Source organism: Papaver somniferum, chromosome 1 (genome assembly GCF_003573695.1).
Source record: "Papaver somniferum cultivar HN1 chromosome 1, ASM357369v1, whole genome shotgun sequence".
Taxonomy (NCBI): Eukaryota; Viridiplantae; Streptophyta; class Magnoliopsida; order Ranunculales; family Papaveraceae; genus Papaver; species Papaver somniferum.
Window position 1 is genome coordinate 201,933,846 of NC_039358.1, and position 20,874 is coordinate 201,954,719.

The 20,874-nt window shown below is 38.5% G+C and overlaps 1 protein-coding gene and 1 long non-coding RNA gene across 2 annotated transcripts; one reads left to right on the top strand and one right to left on the bottom strand.

Moving 5' to 3' along the window:
• Positions 1 to 1,526: 1,526 nt before the first annotated feature.
• LOC113312324 lies at positions 1,527 to 13,466 on the top strand. The gene is made up of 27 exons (XM_026561089.1): positions 1,527 to 1,919; positions 2,329 to 2,488; positions 2,604 to 2,696; positions 2,802 to 2,904; positions 3,008 to 3,170; positions 5,786 to 5,957; positions 6,082 to 6,210; positions 6,324 to 6,932; positions 7,024 to 7,653; positions 8,537 to 8,605; positions 8,707 to 8,820; positions 8,894 to 9,139; positions 9,223 to 9,270; positions 9,429 to 9,575; positions 9,664 to 9,831; positions 9,923 to 9,985; positions 10,099 to 10,209; positions 10,299 to 10,382; positions 10,471 to 10,518; positions 11,049 to 11,123; positions 11,299 to 11,394; positions 11,598 to 11,678; positions 11,797 to 11,868; positions 11,954 to 11,998; positions 12,117 to 12,200; positions 12,293 to 12,396; positions 12,768 to 13,466. The coding sequence occupies exons 1-27, from the start codon at positions 1,708 to 1,710 to the stop codon at positions 12,889 to 12,891; spliced, it is 4,050 nt and encodes a 1,349-aa protein (XP_026416874.1). The 5' UTR covers positions 1,527 to 1,707; the 3' UTR covers positions 12,892 to 13,466.
• Positions 13,467 to 16,002: 2,536 nt separating this feature from the next.
• LOC113335343 lies at positions 16,003 to 18,306 on the bottom strand. Its single transcript, XR_003353292.1, has 3 exons — positions 17,773 to 18,306; positions 16,771 to 17,358; positions 16,003 to 16,526 (listed from the first exon to the last, which is right to left on the bottom strand). It is a non-coding gene; the product is annotated as an uncharacterized LOC113335343 (long non-coding RNA).
• Positions 18,307 to 20,874: the final 2,568 nt, after the last annotated feature.

Consider the following 20,874-nt stretch of genomic DNA (forward strand, 5'->3'; position numbering starts at 1 on the left):
AAAAAATAGAAAATACAAACTTTTCAATATGGGAATCACAAGATCCAACAAAAAAAATATTGTTAAATCAAGTCATATATGAGAAAAATAAAATGACAGAAGATCTGGCATTTAACTTGGGAAGCCCAATCTTCGTTTTATTCAGGTTGAGACAGACATCGCAAGGGGATTCCCAATCCCAGTCACTGCCCCATTTGTAAAAAAAAATACCCATACATGCCCTGTTACCACATGAATTGGGACGGCGTGGGTATGGGGAATACCCGTATGGGGCGGGTTTCCCATGGGTTACCCGTAGCACTGAGTTAATACATAAATTTGTTTATAATCAAAACTTAAATATGATTCAAACAAAAACTATAATATAAGAATAATGCATTCTAAATTTTTTAATTCAGAAATTCATCTTAAAGTGAACAAAAGAATCTTTAAATGACTTATTAGTTTTCTATTTTTTCCTTTTATTTTACCGTTGTCCATATTAACCATTTCATTATCGGCTTCATCTTCTCTATTTTAACTTTTAAAGAATGTTTCTGATCACAACAAAGGAGCGAAAGTGATAAACATACAAGAAAGATGAAGAATATAACAAATGAAAGAAAGCTCGACTAAGTGGTGGAAGTATAAAAGTTTGATACAAATTCTTATATAAAGGCTGAACCCCCAATGATATGAAAGCGACGGAGCGGGGACCTTAAATCCCGTCCCCGCCCCATCCCCGTAACTTAGGTTTCGGTTATTACCCATACCCGATCCCATCCCCATTTGTGCGGGTAAAACTCTAAACGAGGCGGGTACCCACGGGGATGGGTTTAGATGGGGCAAATTGTCACCCCCACACAGATGCACAAAGCCTTTTTCGCCACCCAGGTCGGGGTGGGCGAGGATTTTATCTCATTAAAATATAGCAGATTTTTACCCGGTTTGCCAGAGCTAGGGGTGAGCATTTGACCCGTAATCCGCGAATTTAACTGGGACCAACCGCATTTTTGCAGATGGATGCCCGAATCGTTCGCTAATAGGTTGGGTGCGAATGAGTTTTTTGGAATCCTAGGGATTGCAGATTGGGTTCGGATGCCACCTTGAAAATTCGTTGGACATCCATAACCGTCAGATTAAGGATATTTATATAGTTTTTAGAAAATATGCAGATAGTTTAGGAATTTTTAACGTGTTTGCTTGGAGTGTTGTTAATGACACTTTTATATTTACTTTATATGGAATTTGTAGGTTCTTAAGAAATCATGTTTTATTTTTTCATTATAAATTTTAGTTAAAGCAAATCCATTGGGTTATCTATGCCCAATCCGTTCATCTGTGTATCCATTGGATGCGAATCCGTAGGAAGTTGAATTGGATGCGATGCCAAATTTGAAATCCGTAATTAATTGGATTGGATGTGGATGAGGTAAAAAACCGGTCCATGCTCACCCTAGCGAGAGCCTCCGCACAACCACATAGGTAAGCCCAATCTATAAAGCCCATCATATCAAGCTACCAAATAAAAAACTGGTGCGGCCTCGTGAATTAAACTCCCTCTCTCTCATCATCTCTTTTCTTCATCGAAGAACCCTTCTTCTTCTTCGTCCTCGTCGCCATCAAAATTACAGAAAACCCTAGTTTTTCCTCTCAAATGTTACAAACCCTAGAAACAACGCCTTAGTTCCTTCCCATCCTTTCTTTTTAATTCAATAACCTTCAACAATGGCAGGAGGAGTTACCTCAAGAGAACAGACACTTTCTTTACTCTCCGCTGTAAAAAACCATGGAGATTTAGCTGTTAAATTGTCTTCTTTAAGACAAGCCAAAGATATTCTATTGTCTGTGGAACCTTCTTCGTTGGTTGTTGAGCTTTTTCCTTATATTGTTGAACTTCAGGGTTCTAATGAAGTTTTGGTTCGGAAAATTTTATTAGAGTAAGTATCAAAGTTTTGATTTTTTTTTTTGTGTTAATTTGAAGTTGTTGGTGAATGGGGGTTTATTAATTTGCATGTTATTGGTGAATTTTGTGTTTTTTTTTTTGGTCAATTAGATTGATTTTTGAATTAGGGTTTGACTGTTTGGAGGCTGTAAAGTAAAATTCATAAGTTTAGTACCGACATCTCCTTATAATGTTTGATTATTGTGTGTTTTTGCATGTTATTTCTTTGATTTATAACCTAATTGTTACATTGTGTTGAATTAGGGTTTCACCAATTTGGGGGTTGTAGGTTAAGATTAGTTTAGGTCACCCACTAATAATATTAATTTCTAGGGCTAATTGAAGACATGCAGTAAGACAATTTGATTTTATTTTGAATCTTATGGGGTTGTGTGTGGTGCCAGGTTGATGGAAGAGCTTGGGTTGAAGGTGATGTATCAGTCATCTGTATTCATGCCCGTTTTTTTGACGTATTTGAAAGACGATGCTTCATCTGTTGTACGGCAGTCTATCGTTAGTGGTACAAACTTCTTTTGCAGCGTTCTGGAAGAGATGGCATTACAGGTTTGTTATTCATATGCATCCTTCCTAACAAGCTTTGTTTCATTGCTGTTCTTGGTTTAAATAGTTTTAACTTTTAATACTTATTACTTAGATACTTCCTTTTGCAAAATCACAGTATCATCAATCTGGTAAGGTGGAGAGATGGCTTGAAGAGCTGTGGAGTTGGATGGTGAAGTTCAAGGATGCCGTCTGTGGAATTGCTTTGGAGGTAGGCATTATCAGCTGATATACAAATCCCTTCCAGTGAAAAATACTTAATCAATATGTTTTAGTCATGTAGATGCTCACGCATGTTGACTTGGCTGATTTACAGTCTGGTCCTGTCGGAACAAAGTTGCTTGCGATAAAGTTTTTGGAAATGTATGTTCTTCTTTTCACGTCTGATGCCGAAGATGATGAAACATCCTCTAAAGAAGGTATATCATCTTGCCTGTTCTTGTTATGTGTTTCGTAGTTAATTTATTGTGATTGCTTGCTTGAAGTTCCTTGAGTTTCTGATGCGGTCATTTTGTTCTACAGTGAAGGGTCAAAATTTTAATATCTCATGGGTGGTTGGAGGTCATCCAATACTGGATCCAGATTTGCTCACTTTGGAAGCGAACAGGAGTCTTGGATATTTACTGGATATGCTGCGCTCAGCAAAGACACTTCCTGGTTGTGTGACAATTACTGTGATCAATTGGTGAGTCTGGCTTCGCCTTTGCACATTTCTTATAGCCAATGGATTATTTGGTTGGCTGATTTCAAAGTTCATTTGGATTACTATTTTAATATCTTGCTTATGTAGAAACTTAAGATCCGAGCAACTAAAGCTATCATTAGGGAAATATTAGGCACTTGAAACCAACGTTGACTTTACAGGTTACACGAATAGTGGTCAATAGATATACATAGACTCTGTGGTATAAGGTCCTTCAACGGCTTGTTTTCCTTAAAATCTAAATAAATAGGAGAGATTAACCTCTTCTTGTGATTCCTTCGCGATGAATTGATGTGATGTTCGATTTCTGCCCTCGTTTCTATTCACATCACCATGATACATGTTTTCATCTGATTAATAATCTCTAACTAATCAGAAGGTTTGAAGCCTTAACTTTTATCCATGCATATGCATTTGCTACTGTATTGTCTTCCCAACATTACTATTTTAAAAGTTTGGTGGGATTTCTCGAGCTGGTAACAGGTTCTAATTCAGCTGTCTCCTAGGAATTATTCGGGATGCTGACCAACTCTATTTGTGGAGTTAAACAGCGGGGTTGGTGATTACCAAATATGGATTTGTGCTTGACATCGCTGCTGCATCGATGGATTAAATAGTTGAAGATAAGATAGGCAGTATAAAACTGGACCTTGATTGCATCAATGCCAGCACATTGACCAGTTATAGTAAAAGAATCCATTTGATGCATTTTATATGTTGTAAACTGTTTCGTAATCATACCCTGTCATTGGGACTATCTCCTAGAGGCAACTGTTGTTTCAAGTTGTAATATATTGTTGATATACATTTAGCACGTATATATAATTAATATAGAGATTTAGAAAAATCACCCAACTGTTTTTTGTGTGAGATGTGGTTGAATCTTTTTTTTTCTTCCATTTACCTCCGGTTTCGAGTCGTGGCTCGTATGGCTTCAGGTTCACCTATCGGCATCTAAAATTTGAACATACTTGCTGTTTTTTCTCTCTTCTGCTTATTTCTGCACTTAGTAGGTTTAATAACATATCTGTTGGCGGGTATGTGTCAGACGATATTTTTCAAGGATCAGATGACATTTTTGTGCTCCAATGCACTCAGTTTCTTTGTGAATGGAATATATTATGAACCAAATGCTGGGTATTGACATGTTTATAGTTTTTTATAGTTTTTTCACCAGCATTTGATTTATCAATATCATCGGTACTTGTAAACATGTTAATCTGCACTACACTGCAAAATGTAAGAACGGTTCTGCAACTTATACGTAACTAGAGTCTGTCAGACCTGAAATGTAGAACTACAGAAAACTCTGCCGCCAGTTTCGATGCACAACTTTAATCACTTTCAGGGCTGAATTGTTCAAATTCATTTCTACAGTTTGTGGGAAGTCCATCTTATACAAACAGATGTGACCTAGGAGTTTCTGATATGTGATCCCTGTAGCAGTTCTTTTTGATATTTGCAACTAATTAAGATATCTGCCCAACTAGTCTAGACAGTTGTTAAATCATCACATCCCTGATCAGTACATTTCAAACTTAACTCGATATTGGGAGAAAATTCATCGCGAATTTTCTTAGTCTTTTGTTGTATTTTCTCATGCTTGGAAGAGCAATTGACACCCATGGCAAGGATCTGTTAGATTTTTAAGGCGAGGGAGAGTAAAACAGGAAACTTTGGATGTTACAGGGTTCCACAGTCTGATGTGTGGTTACTTAAAAACGAAGTATGTCTCATTACTGTGCAGTTCTGCAGGTCCTCCCAGTTACTTTATCCTGTAACCTAGTCTGGAAAAGTGATTGATTTTTTGACATCCATTGCAAGGATCTGTTAGATTTTTAAGGCTAGGGAGGTTAAAACCAGAAACTTTCGATGTTACAGGGTTTCCCTTGTCTGAAGTGTGATTACCTAATAACGCAGATCAGGTTATGCTAGAAATAAATACTTATACGGATGTCGAACTTGAACTGGTCATTGCTAATCTGCTAAATCACCCGTTATGTAAAGTTCGTCTAGACTGGTTACACTGACAAAGCAGTTGAGTACTTTAGCAAACGTTTTCGCCTCTGCCACATACATAGATGCAACAACCATTTCCCAGTGGAAAAAGCTGAACCATTTCCTTTGGCTAGGTATATGTAAATGTTGCTGGATTTATCTCAGGATAGCAGGTTTGTCGGGTCATGGGTGGAACTGCTTCTCTGTCAATTTACAAGAGTGCCTTAGTATGTGTTATGACCAAGGCTGATGGTGTTACAGTCATTGTATTCTTATGTGAGGTCACATATTTTGACTTCAAAGTTTCACTGGGGTAAATGCATTGCAGAAATTGCCTGGATCTGCTACCGAATTTTCTGTTACTTGCCCTGGATTTTTTCCTATGTCAACTTTGCTGCATTCCTGTCTGGGGAGCCATTTGAATAACTTGTTTGTCTTTAGGTGCATGAGTATCTGTTTTTTATTTTCTACATATTGGAACTTGGACAAAAATGATAATAATTTCTTACAGTATGTCGTGATGCTTTACATGTTGCTACATATCTTTGGGAAATGGGAAAATCTGTCTAGTGGCCTGACATGACCTTTCTGCCTGACAGTCTCGCTGCTATAGCAAGGAAACGGCCAATGCATTACACTGATATTCTTTCAGCATTAATTGGGTTTGATCCACATTTCGAGACACCTGGGAGTCATACTGCAAGTATCCAGTACTCTTTTAGGACTGCCTTTCTGGGTTTCTTAAGGTGTACCCACCCCTGCATTGTAGAGGTAAACTTTTCAGTACATTTTGTTTAGTTTTCCAGTGATAAGTGTTCCTTGCTTCCAAGTTCCCTTTACACTTCACAATCCATGAAACTATGAATCTCTAACACAAAATGCACTTATGTGGCAGTCGCGGGATAGACTGGTTAGGGCTTTGCGGGCAATGAATGCAGGGGATGCTGCTGATCAAGTTATTAGGAAAATCGATAAAATAATAAAGAATACTGAACGTGCGTCACGGGATGCTCGATTTAACAAGGTAGCTAACCTTTCTAGTGGTACACTTTCTCGTGGATCTTATTGCTCATAACATTTTTCTTTTCTTGTTCAAACACCCTAATGCTTTGGATTGTCTTGCATTTTGATCGTCAGGAGGATCAATCATCAAACCATTTCTTATCTGTTGCTGAATTGAATAAGAAAAGGTCCATGCTTCCAGATGTGGACGGTGCAGTCAATACTGATGAGCTGCCTGCAAAAAGGACTCGCTATCTTCCTGTGGGAAATGCACCCTTACCAGTTCAAAACAGTTCTGGGCATGATGGAATTACTTCTAATGGAGTATCTACTAAGGTACCATTAATGCAAAATGAGTTGACTCCTGTTGAACAAATGATTGCCATGATTGCTGCCCTGTTGGCAGAAGGAGAAAGAGGGGCCAAATCACTTGAAATTCTCATCTCGCAAATCCAGCCTGACTTGATGGCTGACATTGTTATAGCTAATATGAGACACTTGCCTAAGAACTCACCACCATTATCAAGTATATTAGGGAACATGCCAGTGCCTTCACCGCCAGGTCCAATTACAACCGCTCAAGTTGCAGTACCAAATGTTCCAACTACTACTTCTCAGCAGTCTACTCTCTTCCAATCACAAGCTGTAACTCATTTTTCTTCCACAAAAGCAGTAGGTGCACCATCTGCTGATTTGAGCTCGGCTTCCACTCTTCCTGCAGATCTTAAACGTGATCCAAGAAGGGTAATTCACCATTTTATTACAGTCTTGCTTACCTTATTTTGTGATTTTTGAGCTGTTTTTGGTCAAGTAGTAATTGTTCTAGTTTATTCAGGATCCTCGTCGCCTAGATCCGCGGCGTCCACCAGCACCTGCAGCAGCCGTGCAACCGCTGCCTGTGAAGGAGGAGATCACCGATTCACGGTTTGCTTTTGATGCTTCAGTCTCTATGGGTAGTCCTGTCACAGTTCAGGTGGTCCCAAAGGCAGAAAATGCTATAGAGCCTTTGGTGTCTAAAAGTGATACGGAGTTCTTTCAAAGTTCCATGACACACTTAGATGACCAACATACTTTTAAAGAAGAAATCGGGCCTGTAGACGAAGAAGGTCTCACTATTGATCCATCTGCAGAGGTTAATAATACAACTTCAGATGTTCCACCTTCTGACATCATCATGGATCTGGAACCTGTATTATCTCCAGAACAACCAGATTTCTCTGTAGTGGAACCAGAGTTGCAGGATTCTAATATGATGGATTTTGGTCAGAATTCTCCAGGCACATCTGCACCTGAAGAGACATTTCGTGAGTTACCACCTGTCCCATCATATATTGAGTTGACAGGAGAAGAGCAGAACCGCTTGAGTAACTTGGCAGTTGGGCGTCTTATTGAATCAAGCAGACAGATACATGCAACAGGCTGTAGTCGGACATGCATGGAATTACTTGCACGCTTAGTTTTGCAGGTAGTGATGAAATGTATATTATTTGGTTTGTTCTCTTCACAACAGTTATGTTTATATTTTATTTTTCTGTTATCTCTGTACAGTCGACATGAATTCTTTGAGGAGATGCCTCCTTTTAACGTGAATAATGATGATTTTTATGTTGTTGAAATTTGTGCACCAAATCTTTGGATGAACTTCTGTTAGGCAAACAATTTCACAGTATATTGAGACAGAGTAATGAAAGAGAATTTTCTGTTCACATCGTCATCCACAGACTGCGGCGGTGATTTTTGTGAAAGAATGGCAGAGTTCTTCGTTATCTCCAAAAGGCTGTCTAGCTTCAGTTCCATCAACTCAATTTATCTGAAATCAAACCATCTGCAGAGGTCCTAAAACGGATTTCACCAAATTTTGCCATGGATCTTGAAAACAGTATCTGAAATGCATTGTCTGTTTTTCTTTCCTGCTTTAACTTCATGACAAACTTAGAGAGAGTTCCACTTCTGTGTTTAGAGGGTGTTTTACATAAGCAGGACCTGAATCAATTAAGCATCTTACACGGAACAGGGGAATGCGATGACCAAAATACCAGATGGCATTCCATACTTCTGGGGAGGCTTATTTAAAGTGTCAGCAACAGTTAGACAGTCTTCAAGCTTCCTGTATAGGACTTGACATGTGATGTGAAATCAACGCTAACAATATTAGTCTGTCAGCATCTCATCTCAGTATCCTGGGAAATCAATTGAGACATGTCTTTGATACATTACTATCTGCTTGAATTGAAATTACTCATGGTGGATTGCTTTATCTTTGAAATATACTTTGCAGTCAGTTTATATGATAACTATGGAATAAACTCTACGTCTTTTGTAATGCGAGTCTCTCTTTATGTTGGCAGACTGCTGCTGATCAAGATATTATTTCAATGGTGCAAAAGCATATAGTTTCGGATTATGAGCACCAGAAGGTATGCACATCTAGTTTGGGCCTTTGGAGCCTTGCGTATTCCAGAACTTGACAACTTTCTTAATTCCTTTTATTCATTGTGGCATCTTCTTCAATTTTTAGGGACATGAGCTTGCAATGCATGTACTCTATCACCTGCGCAGTGTGGTGATCTCCTGCGAAGATGAATTCTCATCATTTGCTGAGAGTGTATACGAGAAGTTTCTTCTGGCAGTTGTAAGTTATTCTAGAACTCTATCTATTTTGTTGTTGTTATTTTACTTTGAAGTCTTACAGTCTCTTTATGTAGGCCAAATCTCTGCGAGATACTTTGCCGGCTTCAGATAAGTCATTCAGCAGATTTCTTGGTGAAGTTCCTCTTTTGCCTGATTCTGCATTGAAGCTGCTGGAAGACCTTTGTTGTTCAGAGGGGTTTGACAACCTCGGGAAAGATGTTCGTGATGGTGACCGTGTCACTCAGGGCCTTGGTGCTGTATGGAGCTTGATATTGGGCCGTCCACTTAACAGGGATGCTTGCTTGACTATAGCTTTCAACGTACTAATTCTCCCTCTCTCTCACACACACAAACGCAGTTACTGTTTGTACGGCTCGCTTATGGTTCTCTATTTCAATTGCAGTGCTCTGTTCATCCGCAAGAAGATGTACGTGCAAAGGCTATCCGTCTGGTAAAAAAGCTGACTTTTGTTTATCTATTATTAAAACCTACTAATAAGTTGCTGGGTAGTCTTACTTTTTTTCCTTTAATTTTCTTCGGATCCATCCAAGTGAAAAGATATTCCTATGATAGGGCATTGCTTTAACGTTTTTGTTTATTGTTGGTTAGGTTGCAAACAAACTCTATCGGCTTAGCTACGCATCAGAAAAAGTTGAAGAGTTTGCAACAAATATGCTGTTGTCAGTTATTGATCAACGGATTCCAGATACAGAGTCCTCACAAGTTGGTGTCACTGAATCGAACCCCGATGAAAATGTAAGCTCAGCCTGTTTTCAAGGTCTTTTTGGTCATTTTATTTTATATTATTTAAAGTATTTCACATTCTGATGCGTTCTTTCTACAGGTTGGAGTTCAGGAAACGTCTACTAGTGGTTCTCAAAATTCAGATCCTGGAGTTGTTCCTAGGAGTGAGCTTGCGAAAGATCTCCACCCAGCTCTACAGACTGTTTCTAACGTATCACTGTCTCAAGCCCAGCGGTGCATGTCATTATTTTTTGCTCTATGCACAAAGGTCAACCATTTAGGCCCTCGCATAAGTCAAATAATTCTGTTTCGCTTAGGTGATCTGATTTTGATAATTTTTGTTTATCATGTTTCTGCAGAAACCCAGTCTTCTGCAACTTGTGTTTGATGTTTATGGGCGGGCTCCGAAGACTGTTAAGCAGGTCTTTCCATTGTTTTGTTTACCTACTGCAAAAATCAGAATACCATGAATTTTTTGTCTGTCATTGTTGCATGTTATATTTTTACAACATCTAAACTAATCGAGGTGATACAGGCTGTCCATCGGCATATCCCGAATCTTGTGAGGAATCTTGGATCATCATTTTCTGAATTTTTGCGAATAATTTCTGATCCTCCCCAAGGAAGCAAAAATTTTTTGATGCTGGTATTGTTAGGTCTTCTTTCTAATATTGTTACTTCGTCCGTTTTAACCAACCATGAATTATATTGATTCTGTTCTTAATTTATGGCAAGGTGTTACAAGTACTGACTGAAGAAACTACTCCTTCTGCTGACCTGATTGCCACTGTTAAGCATCTGTATCAAACAAAGCTAAAGGTTCGTAGCTTCCTTCAATTATAATTTTCAACCTCTATTGGCTCACTTATTGCTATGGTTCTTGCATTGACTCTTTTCTGCCTTGCAGGATGCTGCGATTCTTATACCGATGTTGTCTTCACTTCCCAAAGACGAGGTATTTTTTGTGCTCTGTGCTCTTACTATCAATTGATTCACATACAATACCTTGGATTGTGCTTCATAACATGTTCTTCTCTGAAGATTAATGCAGTAGAAATAAATTGTTATGTTTAATGTTAATCCTACTTAGGGTGTGGTGTCCTTATGTCGGCCCAGACTTGAAAACAGTTTTTGTGATATGGGTGTTCAGTTCATTTTGACCTGTGTGTACGCTGATGCTTTTGAATCATGGGGTCTAGAGATTCAATCTATTCTTACTTCTATATATGACCTCTGCATTAAGCTGTTCAATCTCACTTACTCTGGCATTCTTACCTTCTGTTATTTTACTGTATTTCGGCGTTTATAATAAACCAACATATACTATTTGTAAAGTAAAGTGGCAATTCTAGTGCAGTCTCTTATCCTTAATGCTGATTGTTAGTTGTGTTTACAACTGTATAAAAATTAAGGAAGCTATTCCTTCAATTGGATTTCATGAATGCTTAACTAAGTATTGTATCTGGAACTGTTGCGTACCTTCAGGTGTTGCCTATCTTCCCCCAGCTTGTTGGTCTTCCCTTGGAAAAGTTCCAGGCAGCACTGGCTCGTATTCTTCAGGTACATGCTCTTTATTTCTTGAAAGTCATTATAAGCTTACTATTCTGCTTGAGCGAGCCAGACTGCTAAACGTGTAAATTCTAAACTGATATTAAATTTAAAGTCTTTTTTTTTTGATCAGATTTAAAGAGTCTGTATGAATGAACTCTTATGTTCTAGTTGTGTTCATATACAGGGGTCAGCACATACTGGTCCAGCTTTAACACCAGCAGAAGTGTTGGTTGCCATCCATGGGATTCACCCGGAAAGAGACGGAGTCGCACTTAAGAAGGCATGCAGTGTTCTCTCTCTGGTGTACCATGTCTAGTTATTCTGTTACAAACACAACCTTATTCTAGCAAGAATTTCTTGAGTGGGGAAATTAATAAAATTTGTGAAAGCAGAAGAAAGAAATGAAAAGTGAAACTCAATAAACACATTATAGTCTTAAATAACCACTCATCACTAATTTTATGTATTTATCCATGGTTACAGATAACAGATGCTTGCACAGCTTGTTTTGAGCAGCGAACGGTCTTTACACAGCAGGTGTTAGCCAAGGCCTTGAACCAGCTGGTATGTATTGATACTCCACTCATGCGATAATACAGCAATATATGGATCTATTTTAAATTGTATATCTTTCCTTTTGTACTTCACCCACTCTGATGCTGTTGTAAAATCTCTTTTTCAGGTTGACCAGACACCTCTTCCTTTGCTATTCATGAGAACAGTCATTCAAGCTATTGATGCCTTTCCAACTCTGGTAATTAAATTCTCCGTTGTTTTCTGTTCAACTTCCGTTGGTTAGATCAGATTGTTAACTAATGTGCTGTTCTTTTGCCACTCAGGTTGATTTTATGATGGAGATACTCACCAAACTCGTCAACAAACAGGTACTTAGGTTCAAACCATTGCCTTGTTCTTTGGCCAATGTTTGTCTCTGTGTATATGTTCAGATTGTGAATGATGTTTGCTGAAGTATTATTGTTATTTTAACTTTTTTGGCTTTAGATTTGGAAGATGCCTAAGTTGTGGGTAGGATTCTTAAAATGTGCATCTCAAACCCAGCCGCATTCTTTCGGCGTGTTATTGCAGGTAACTCATTTATGTGCTTTTAGATGATGCGCTTTTTTTTTTTTTTTTTTACTTTTTGCCGTGTCTTAAATCCTTAGTGCTACTTCTTGCAGTTACCTCCACCGCAGCTTGAGAGTACGCTAAATAGGCATGCAAACCTCAGAGCTGGTCTTGCTTCTCATGCCAACCAACCTAGTATAAGATCCACACTGCCAAGGTAATCATATCATTGCACCTCTAAACAAAAATATCTAACTATGAACAAGAAAGATGTTCCCATCTGTATTTGGTAGGAAGAGGCTAAAGTTTGTGATCGTGGTTTATTTCATGGAAATGGAAAGTGTCAGTAGTTACCTTTGGCAAGTCTTGGGTCTTGGGATCTAGGTTTTAGGTTGACCACATTCCAAAACGTGATGAGAACTCCATGATGGCGGGTTTGGCCATTTTGATGTTCCATTACTGGATAAAGATAGAAAGTTTAAGTTGTCTCATGCATAAGTTCCTTACGGGAATACGTTTTACTGAATTAGAAACATTACCATGACTGAGTCTGACTAATATATTGTTATGGTGAAAAAATAAAAACAGATCAACTTTGGCCGTCTTGGGTCTCGCTAATGAGCCACCACCACCACATGCACAAAGATCGTATCACCCACCTGTGCTACACTCAGAAACAGGTTCTTCAGTTCAGGGGGCTACACTAACTTAACACATTCATAGTCATCCGAAGACCATAAATTCTCGGCAGAAAACACGTACAGAACACATACTTGAAATGCCAAGCAAAATGGTTGGTGACCATCCACCTCAACTTAACAGACTGCCAATGTACCAGCGAACCACTGCTCGGGGAAATTTACTGGCAGAAGAGTTGCTGCGTAATGCATTGGCTCCAAGACAAGCCACGGCAGCAAATAATCTTTTGAAGAGAGCGGACAGTCGACCATCTATGATCAACTCGTCTGAAGGTTCTGGGTCCTTGAAATAGTTGCAATTCAAAAATGTACCATAGTAACCATTAGCCTGCAGCTTCTAATTTTTCAAAATTTTCTTACATGTTCTTCGGCCTCATCCGTATGGGCTGTGTTATTATAAGAGCATGTATATGAAATCAGGCTTGTAACATCATGTACAATGCTTCTGTCTGTGGTTATTGGGAATTCTTTGCCTCCCTAATTGAACCCGGAAAGGCTCGATTGTTAAATTTTTGTTGAATTGGAGGAACATGCGAGGACAGTCCCTGTTTTCTCCCAATCCCCAAAATAAAAAATACCATTAACCTTATTTGCCTCGAAATTGGTTCAGTACTGGAACTAGAGTCTAGACCATAGGCCTACTAGAACAAAGTGTAATGCAACAAAACAGTAATCAAGGAAATGAATTACCACAGCATTAAATTAGAAGAGGAGGCAGAAAAACAAAGCCATGAAGAAAATCTGCAAGACATAACCCCATTTAATTTGAAGCAGCCCATAAGAAAGACATCACTTAAAATCAACATAACTCTAAATTATTTTACTTTTAGTTGTAGTTCTCTTCAGTTAATAGTCAACTTCTTAACCAATACATCATGCTTCTGACCTCCTCCCCACCATCTCCACATCCACCTGAACCACAGTATGTCCTCCGTCGTCACTGACTCTGCTGCTTTCTTCTGGCTTTTTCTTAAAAATCTTCATAATTCTTCGGCACACGCCAGATGAGGATGCAGAAAAAGGCCACACCATCATAATCTGACGACTGATCATCCATGTATGAATATCCTTCTAAGGACCACCTGCTAATTACTGAAGATCGATCCTCTCCTTTGGTAAGATCTGAAATAATTCAAGGGAAAAAACAACTCAAAATCTCTGAACCAGATGTGTCTGCTAGCCTCTCTCTCTCTTTTCCTTACTCTCTTCCTTGTTGCAGGAGCTACAAGTAGACCTTAAATTATTAAAGTTTGTACATCAATTGTAATGCAGATAGTTCAGTTTTCGGACTTATCTGCAGATTCCACTAGTTGTTTTTACTTTTTGTTACACGTCAAGCTCCAATGTTACATTTGAAGACATGATGGAGTTTCCCCACCAGTGGCTTTGCCACAATCGAACTTCCAAAATGGGAAAAAACAGAAACTGAGGTTTACATGCTCCCACGCTGTGAGTAATTAAATTAATCTTGTATGCATGTATTAATTGCTTTCAGACAATTAATTCTCTCTTGGCCCTCACTCACCTAACCCTGATGCACCAGCAAATAAGTTTTTATATATGCTCTTAGGTCTTTAAGCTTCTGACATGCGTTTGGTGAAAAATGACAGGGTAAAAAATACAATTCTCTAGTATTAACTCCGGCCCGGGTAGAAAACAGTAAAAGGCCGAATACACAGCACACCAAGGCCGAGTCATACTTATTCATTGGGTGGTTGAACTGTACCATAGTAACCATTAGCCTGTAGCTTCTAATTTTTTTAGAAATTTACTTGCATGTTTTTTTTGAAGCAAACTGCCTTCATGTGGATGGGCTGTTATTATGTGAGCACTAGTATCTTTCCCGTAAGTTGCACGGGGTTAAGTTAATTAAAGTATTTTGTGTGCTGAATAATGTGGATGTGTTGTTGGGGTCCCTGCCAAGCAGATACCATCTGATCAGTATAGGAACTGAATAATGATACAGTAAACAACTTCAGCAACTATAAAACTACAAATAATGAGATGGTAAACAACTTAACTTCAACAATTATAAAATTACAAATGTGGTATACCTCTAATGTTACGTATGCAATAAGATAGGAGGAGGACCCAATTCGCTTCTGATTCTGAATTCTATAAATCTGAAAATTTGTTGGATCAACAATAAGAACTAATTGTTAAAGTTTCTACAGATCCAAGAGGTTGTGAGGGGTTTTGGACTATACTGCTACTACGTTACGTAACAACCGATGAAATACATGCAACATGAACAAAAGAAAATCAAATCATGAACCAAAACTCAAGTTTAGATTTATAAGCAAAGTAAGAACAAAAGAAACCCAAAACAAAACCCAAGTGTGGAACTATAAACAACCTTGACAGATAAATAATAGATGCCTCTGGAAAACTCAAGTTTGGATTTATAAGTGAAGCGAGAAACAAACCCATATGAATCTACTGTTAGATTTATAAGAAAAGAAATCTGGATATGTAAACAATCTTGATTGATAGATAATAGATGCCTTGGAAGTTGGCGTTTATATCTGATTTTGTTTGAATGCAAATATCGATTATGACAGGATTCATCTCTTGTTAGTGATGGTGTTGGAGCAGCCTGTATATCTCGGTGTTTTTTTACCGTTTTTCTTCATAGTTCTAGTAGGGTTTTTCAGAGTTTTAGTATTAGGAGGGAAGAATGGAGGGGAAGGGAGGGGAAGAGAATTAGGGATAGGGTAATGTTCCGGTACGTGCAGCGGTGAGTAATCTCCACCCCAGGTGTTTGGTGTGTACAAAAAACTGGCAAATATATTGGAAATCCTCAATTCCTATTGGTAGGGGGCCACGAGCTCTAGAATTCAAGTTTTTGACCTAACTTTCATTCTGAGTCAGTATTTCCGTCTCAAATTATATATACAATGTTTGTGAAATAATCGTATTATCGGGGGTGCTAAGGAAAAGTTATAAGGGCCAGCGAGACCATAAAATATGGTCGTTAGATAGTATATGCAAAAGCCCCTTATCCATGGATTATTTGTCATGAGTCACGACAAATCGGCCTTAATTAGTGTAAATGAACTTTAGTTAATTTTGTTAATTAAGTAATAGAAATGATTAATGGGTCGAATCAGAAAATCAGAGCCAAACTTCTTTGTTTCTTTCAGTTTATTAGTTCCCGGCCGTTAACTTTAACAACCCTTTTGAACATCCATACCTTGGAATAACTCATCTGCTAAGTACATAAGATAATCTTAACCTTAACCAGCAGACACAGTTGTCGCCGGCACTCCTAATCACTCTATCAAACTCGCATCACTTAAATCTAAATTATTTTACTTGTAATTGTGTTTATCTTCAGTTAATAGCTAGTCAACTTCTTAACTAAAGCATGATGCTTCCGACCTCCTCGCCACCATCTCTACATCCACCTGAACCACAGTATGTCCTCCGTTGTCACTGACTCCGCTGCTTTCTTCTGGCTTTTTCTTAAAGATCTTCATAATTCTTCGGCACTTGCAACGCATACAATCAATGAACATCCCGCATAAAAAACCAGTGAGGCATCCAGCAAACGCATACAAGATGAGGGAGATAAAAAACGCCATAACATCCATGTATGAATGTTCTTCCTAGTACTGACGATCTGAAATATCCTCTCCTTTGGTAAGATCTGAAATTATTCAAAGGAAAAAAGAACTCAAACTCTGAACCAGATGTGTGTTGTTCTTTCCCTTGTTGCAGGTGCTACAAGTACTACCACGTTGTGCACCTTAAAGCATTAATTGTCACAGTGTTGGTAGCTGAAGTTTAACATCAAACTTCCAAAATCGGAAAAAAGAGAAAGTGAGGTTCACATGCTCGCACGCTATGAGTAAATTAATCTTTCACAAAATTAGTTCACTCTTGGCACTCACCTAACCCTGGTGCAGCAGCAAATAAGTTTCCATTTATGCTTGTAGGTCTTTAAGCTTCTGACATGCGTTTGGTGAAAAGAACTAGGTAAAAACAAATATAACGATCAATGACAATGAGTGTGGCGCAGATGGGTGATACGACAATCTTTTTGTATGTGGAAGTGACTCATCGGCAACACCCAAGACCACCAAATTTGATCTGTATTTATTTTTTTGACCATGACAATAATTAAATTTGGCCAGTCTCGGTCATGGTAATATTTTTAGTTCAGTAAAAATGTGTTAAAAAAAACTTAAAATTCTACTAGTACTTTATTTGGACCGCTATCTCTGGCTGACTCAGCTGGGTGGGCTGGGGATTCGGGCTTTTACTGTTTTCTGGCCAGGCCGGAGAATTGTAACTTTTTATATCTTGAATTCGAATTTTCAAGAACTCAACCGGGTCAAAAAGCAAGCAGAAAAGAGAAAATTTTCACCCAAACACTTGAAAGGATGATCGGATCCAGAGCCCCGGTAATTAGAAATGCCTTAAAACTTAGAAATAATGTCGACAGATCCATGGAAGAATGAATACGCATGCATCTGAAACTGCAGAAAGAGGAAAACAGAAGACAAAAAACACCCCCACCATGTCAAACCTTAATCTCATTATCCAAAATCTTTCGATGTATTGTAATAATCCATTCTCAGCCTTACCCATAAAACAAAATTCAGTAGAGAAAAGTTTTTCTAAGCTTGTGATCAAAATAAAAAAATTGTATGAAACTACTGGAGGACTGTTAGAAAGTACTGATCTAGCTTTAGGGAGTAAGTAGCGATCAGACATTCATAATCATCAAACCAGAGCACATAACAAGATGAAAAGAAGAAAAAATAAGAAGAGAAATTGACATAAATGAGGAATGATTGCCCGAACAAACAAATTAACTAAACAGAAGAAAGCTTAATTAATTAAACAATAAAGTCTTCTTAGTAATTTAAAACTCATTTTAACGTCCATACCTTGGAAGGTCTCATATACTAAGTACATAAATAACATCTTAACCGGACACAGTTGTTGGCGGCGGCGACACTCTTAATAGTTTGATTGTATCTCTCAATCAAACCAACCACTTCAAATCAACATAACTCTTAAATTATTTTACTTGTTGTTCCATTTCTCTTCACTTAATAACCAACTTCTAAATTAAAGCATCATGCTTCCCCCCTCCTCCCCGCCATCTCCACATCCACCTGCGCCACAGTATGTCCTCCTCCGTTGTCACTGCTGCTTTGTTCTGGCTTTTTCTTAAAAATCTTCATTATTCTTCGGCGCATGCAGCATATACACTTCAAGACTATCACGCATAAAATAAAAAAGTAGAATCCAGCAACCGCACCCAATAAGGAGAAAAGAATGGCAACAAAAACATCTTCTATCCACTTATCCATATATGATTATGATTCCAAGTACCCTGCTAACTAAAGTCTGAAAAAAGAACTCAATCTCTCAACCAGATGTGTGTGCTCTAACCTCTCTTTCTTTTCCTCACTTTCTTCCTTGTTGCAGGAGCTACAAGTACTACCAAGTTGCACACCTTAAGTAGTTATTGTGCATTAATCGTAGTGTGGCTTTACCAACATCAAACTTCCAAAATCGGAAAAAAGACAAAGTGAGGATCACATGCTCGCACGCTATGAGTAAATTAATCTTTCAGAAAATTAGCTCACTCTTGGCCTTCACCTAACAAGTTTCCATATATGCTTTAAGGCTTTAAGCTTCTGACACGCCTTTGGTGAAAAATATTACCACCAGTGAAACTGACCAAATTTACTGTTCTGGTGAAAAAGTAAAAACACGATCATGTTTGGTGGTCTTGGATCTCGCCAATAAGTCACCTCCACATGCACAAACATCTTCGGATCACCCATCTCTGATACACGCAAAATTGTCATGAATTGACGGCAGAAAATATGTACGTAACACACACCGGAGATGGCGAGAAGCCAAACAAATTGGTGGGTGACCATCCACCACAGCTGCTCAAAGTAATTAGCAAACTGCCAATGTAGTACAAACTACTGCTCGAGGAGATTTTCTTGCAGCAGAGTTGAGTCCAATTTTGTGCACACTTCTATAAAGAGTGTGCACTAACAAAACGATTTCATTGGCTGTTTTAAACATGTTTTTTTCTTTTAGTTTGTGTCTGATTTAAATCTTAAAATGGTAACAAAGTAACATAACACTCAATTTATCCGTGCTGAATTATATTGAAAACTTGAAAACCCGATCGATGTACATTCCGTGGATACATTGTTGGACATGAATGTTACATTTAACATTGACTTCATCATATAGCTTGACCGGCTTTCCAAATTCTCGGTTTTATATTAATGATATGTAAATTTTGTTGAGGTTAGTAAGATTAAAGTCTATTTACATACCACTTAAGAAATTTCTTTTGAGCTTCTATAAGCAAAAATGTTCAAAATCAGTTCTGCAATACAGTTTCAAAATGATTTCTAGAACCAAGAAAATCAAGTTTTTAGAAAGCAAATAAATTTTTCTTATGACATATGAAATCGACATCTACTTCTTGTATCCACCACCTTAGAGGTGTCCAGATACAATTAGTTTTGACTTAATTAGAAAAGTCAAAAGGTAGTTTGACCGCACAATTTTAGATAGACTTCTAGAACTATAAAAGTAAATCTTGTGAAACAATTTTTTTTTTTTTTTTTGCTTAAGACTTTTGATATTAACTTTATCTTCTGGTATCAAGCATGTTATAATGAGCAACTTACATTACATGCCAAATTTGCAAAGGCGCGTTGAAAAAAAGATCGACATCACACAACTTCGTGCTCTACACTTCCAAGGAACCAATTTGTGAAGTAACCCTTATGGTACACCTTTCCAGCCTTTATGCATCACTTTGTGAAGGGCATAAGACGTAGGCTAATAGTTATCCTTATCGCAAAGGTCCCGTAAAGAATTACTAAATTTGACCAGAGGTTACTAATAGAATATATTTTCCCTTATTTACAGCTCACAGGATATTCTCATTGATGGACTGTAATCATAATAATATATATTGCCTAACATCCCTCTAAGGAAGTTAAGGCGTGTTTTACCAAAACCGACATGGTATCATCCTAACTATATGATCCTCTTCTTCCTCTTCCATTTTCTTTTCTTCTTCAACAACATCAATCATGGCAGGAGATAAAAAGACACTACACCCGGCGTTTACCATCAACAATATCAAAACCCTCATCCCTATTCTCCTAGATATCAAACATGATGAATACTCTTCTTGGGTTTTTCTATTCGAGCTCCATCTTCAGGATCATCGTCTTCTCTTTCTCATTGATGGATCCACACCACCACCGGATGTCGACGCTCCCACCGTGCTTCAACTTGACGCTCTCTGTCGTCAATGGATGTTCTCCACCATGACCAAGGATTTAATGCTCACCGTTCTCAAATATGGCGAAACTGCTCAAGAGATTTGGGATCATCTCAAGAAACTTTTTCAAGACAACAAAGGTAACCGTGCTGCGACTCTTGAACGTCAGTTTGTTAACCTTAAGTTTGTTGATTGCACTAGTATTGATGATTACTGTGATAAACTTAAATCCCTATCGGATCGATTACGTGATCTTGATTTTCCTATGAATGATAAACGACTTGTGATTCAACTCGTCAACGGCCTTCCGGAGGAATACAACACGGTGTCCTCCTTTATCCAACAAGCTATGCCTACATTCGATGCCGCTCGCTCACAGCTGCGAACCAAAGAGATCCGCCGCTCTCAACAGACCTGTACGTCTTCACCTACAGCGCTTGCAGCTACAGCTTCGACCACAGATCGTGGAACTCAGCGCTCACAGCGCTCAGGCTCATCCAAACGCAGTGGCAGTCGATCGTCCTCCTCAACTGCGGCTCCACCACTGCTGCCAACTCCACCACTGCTGCCAACTCCACCACATCCTTACCAGTTGTATCGTGCAGCAAATCCGGCTTACAGCAATCACTGGACACCACAGTGGGCAACGCCACCTTGTCTGTATCCCACATCACCTCCGGAAACAGCATGGCAGCAACCTTTCAGTCACAGCTCC

What these genes read in the sequence shown, in the direction of transcription:
- LOC113312324 (XM_026561089.1), top strand. Translation starts at nt 1,708, where the DNA reads ATGGCAGGAGGAGTTACCTCAAGAGAACAGACACTTTCTTTACTCTCC. An exon ending in TTTTTGCTCTATGCACAAAG is followed by an intron (nt 9,832 to 9,922) that starts GTCAACCATTTA and finishes ATGTTTCTGCAG; the next exon opens with AAACCCAGTCTTCTGCAACT. An exon ending in TTGATGCCTTTCCAACTCTG is followed by an intron (nt 11,869 to 11,953) that starts GTAATTAAATTC and finishes TTTGCCACTCAG; the next exon opens with GTTGATTTTATGATGGAGAT.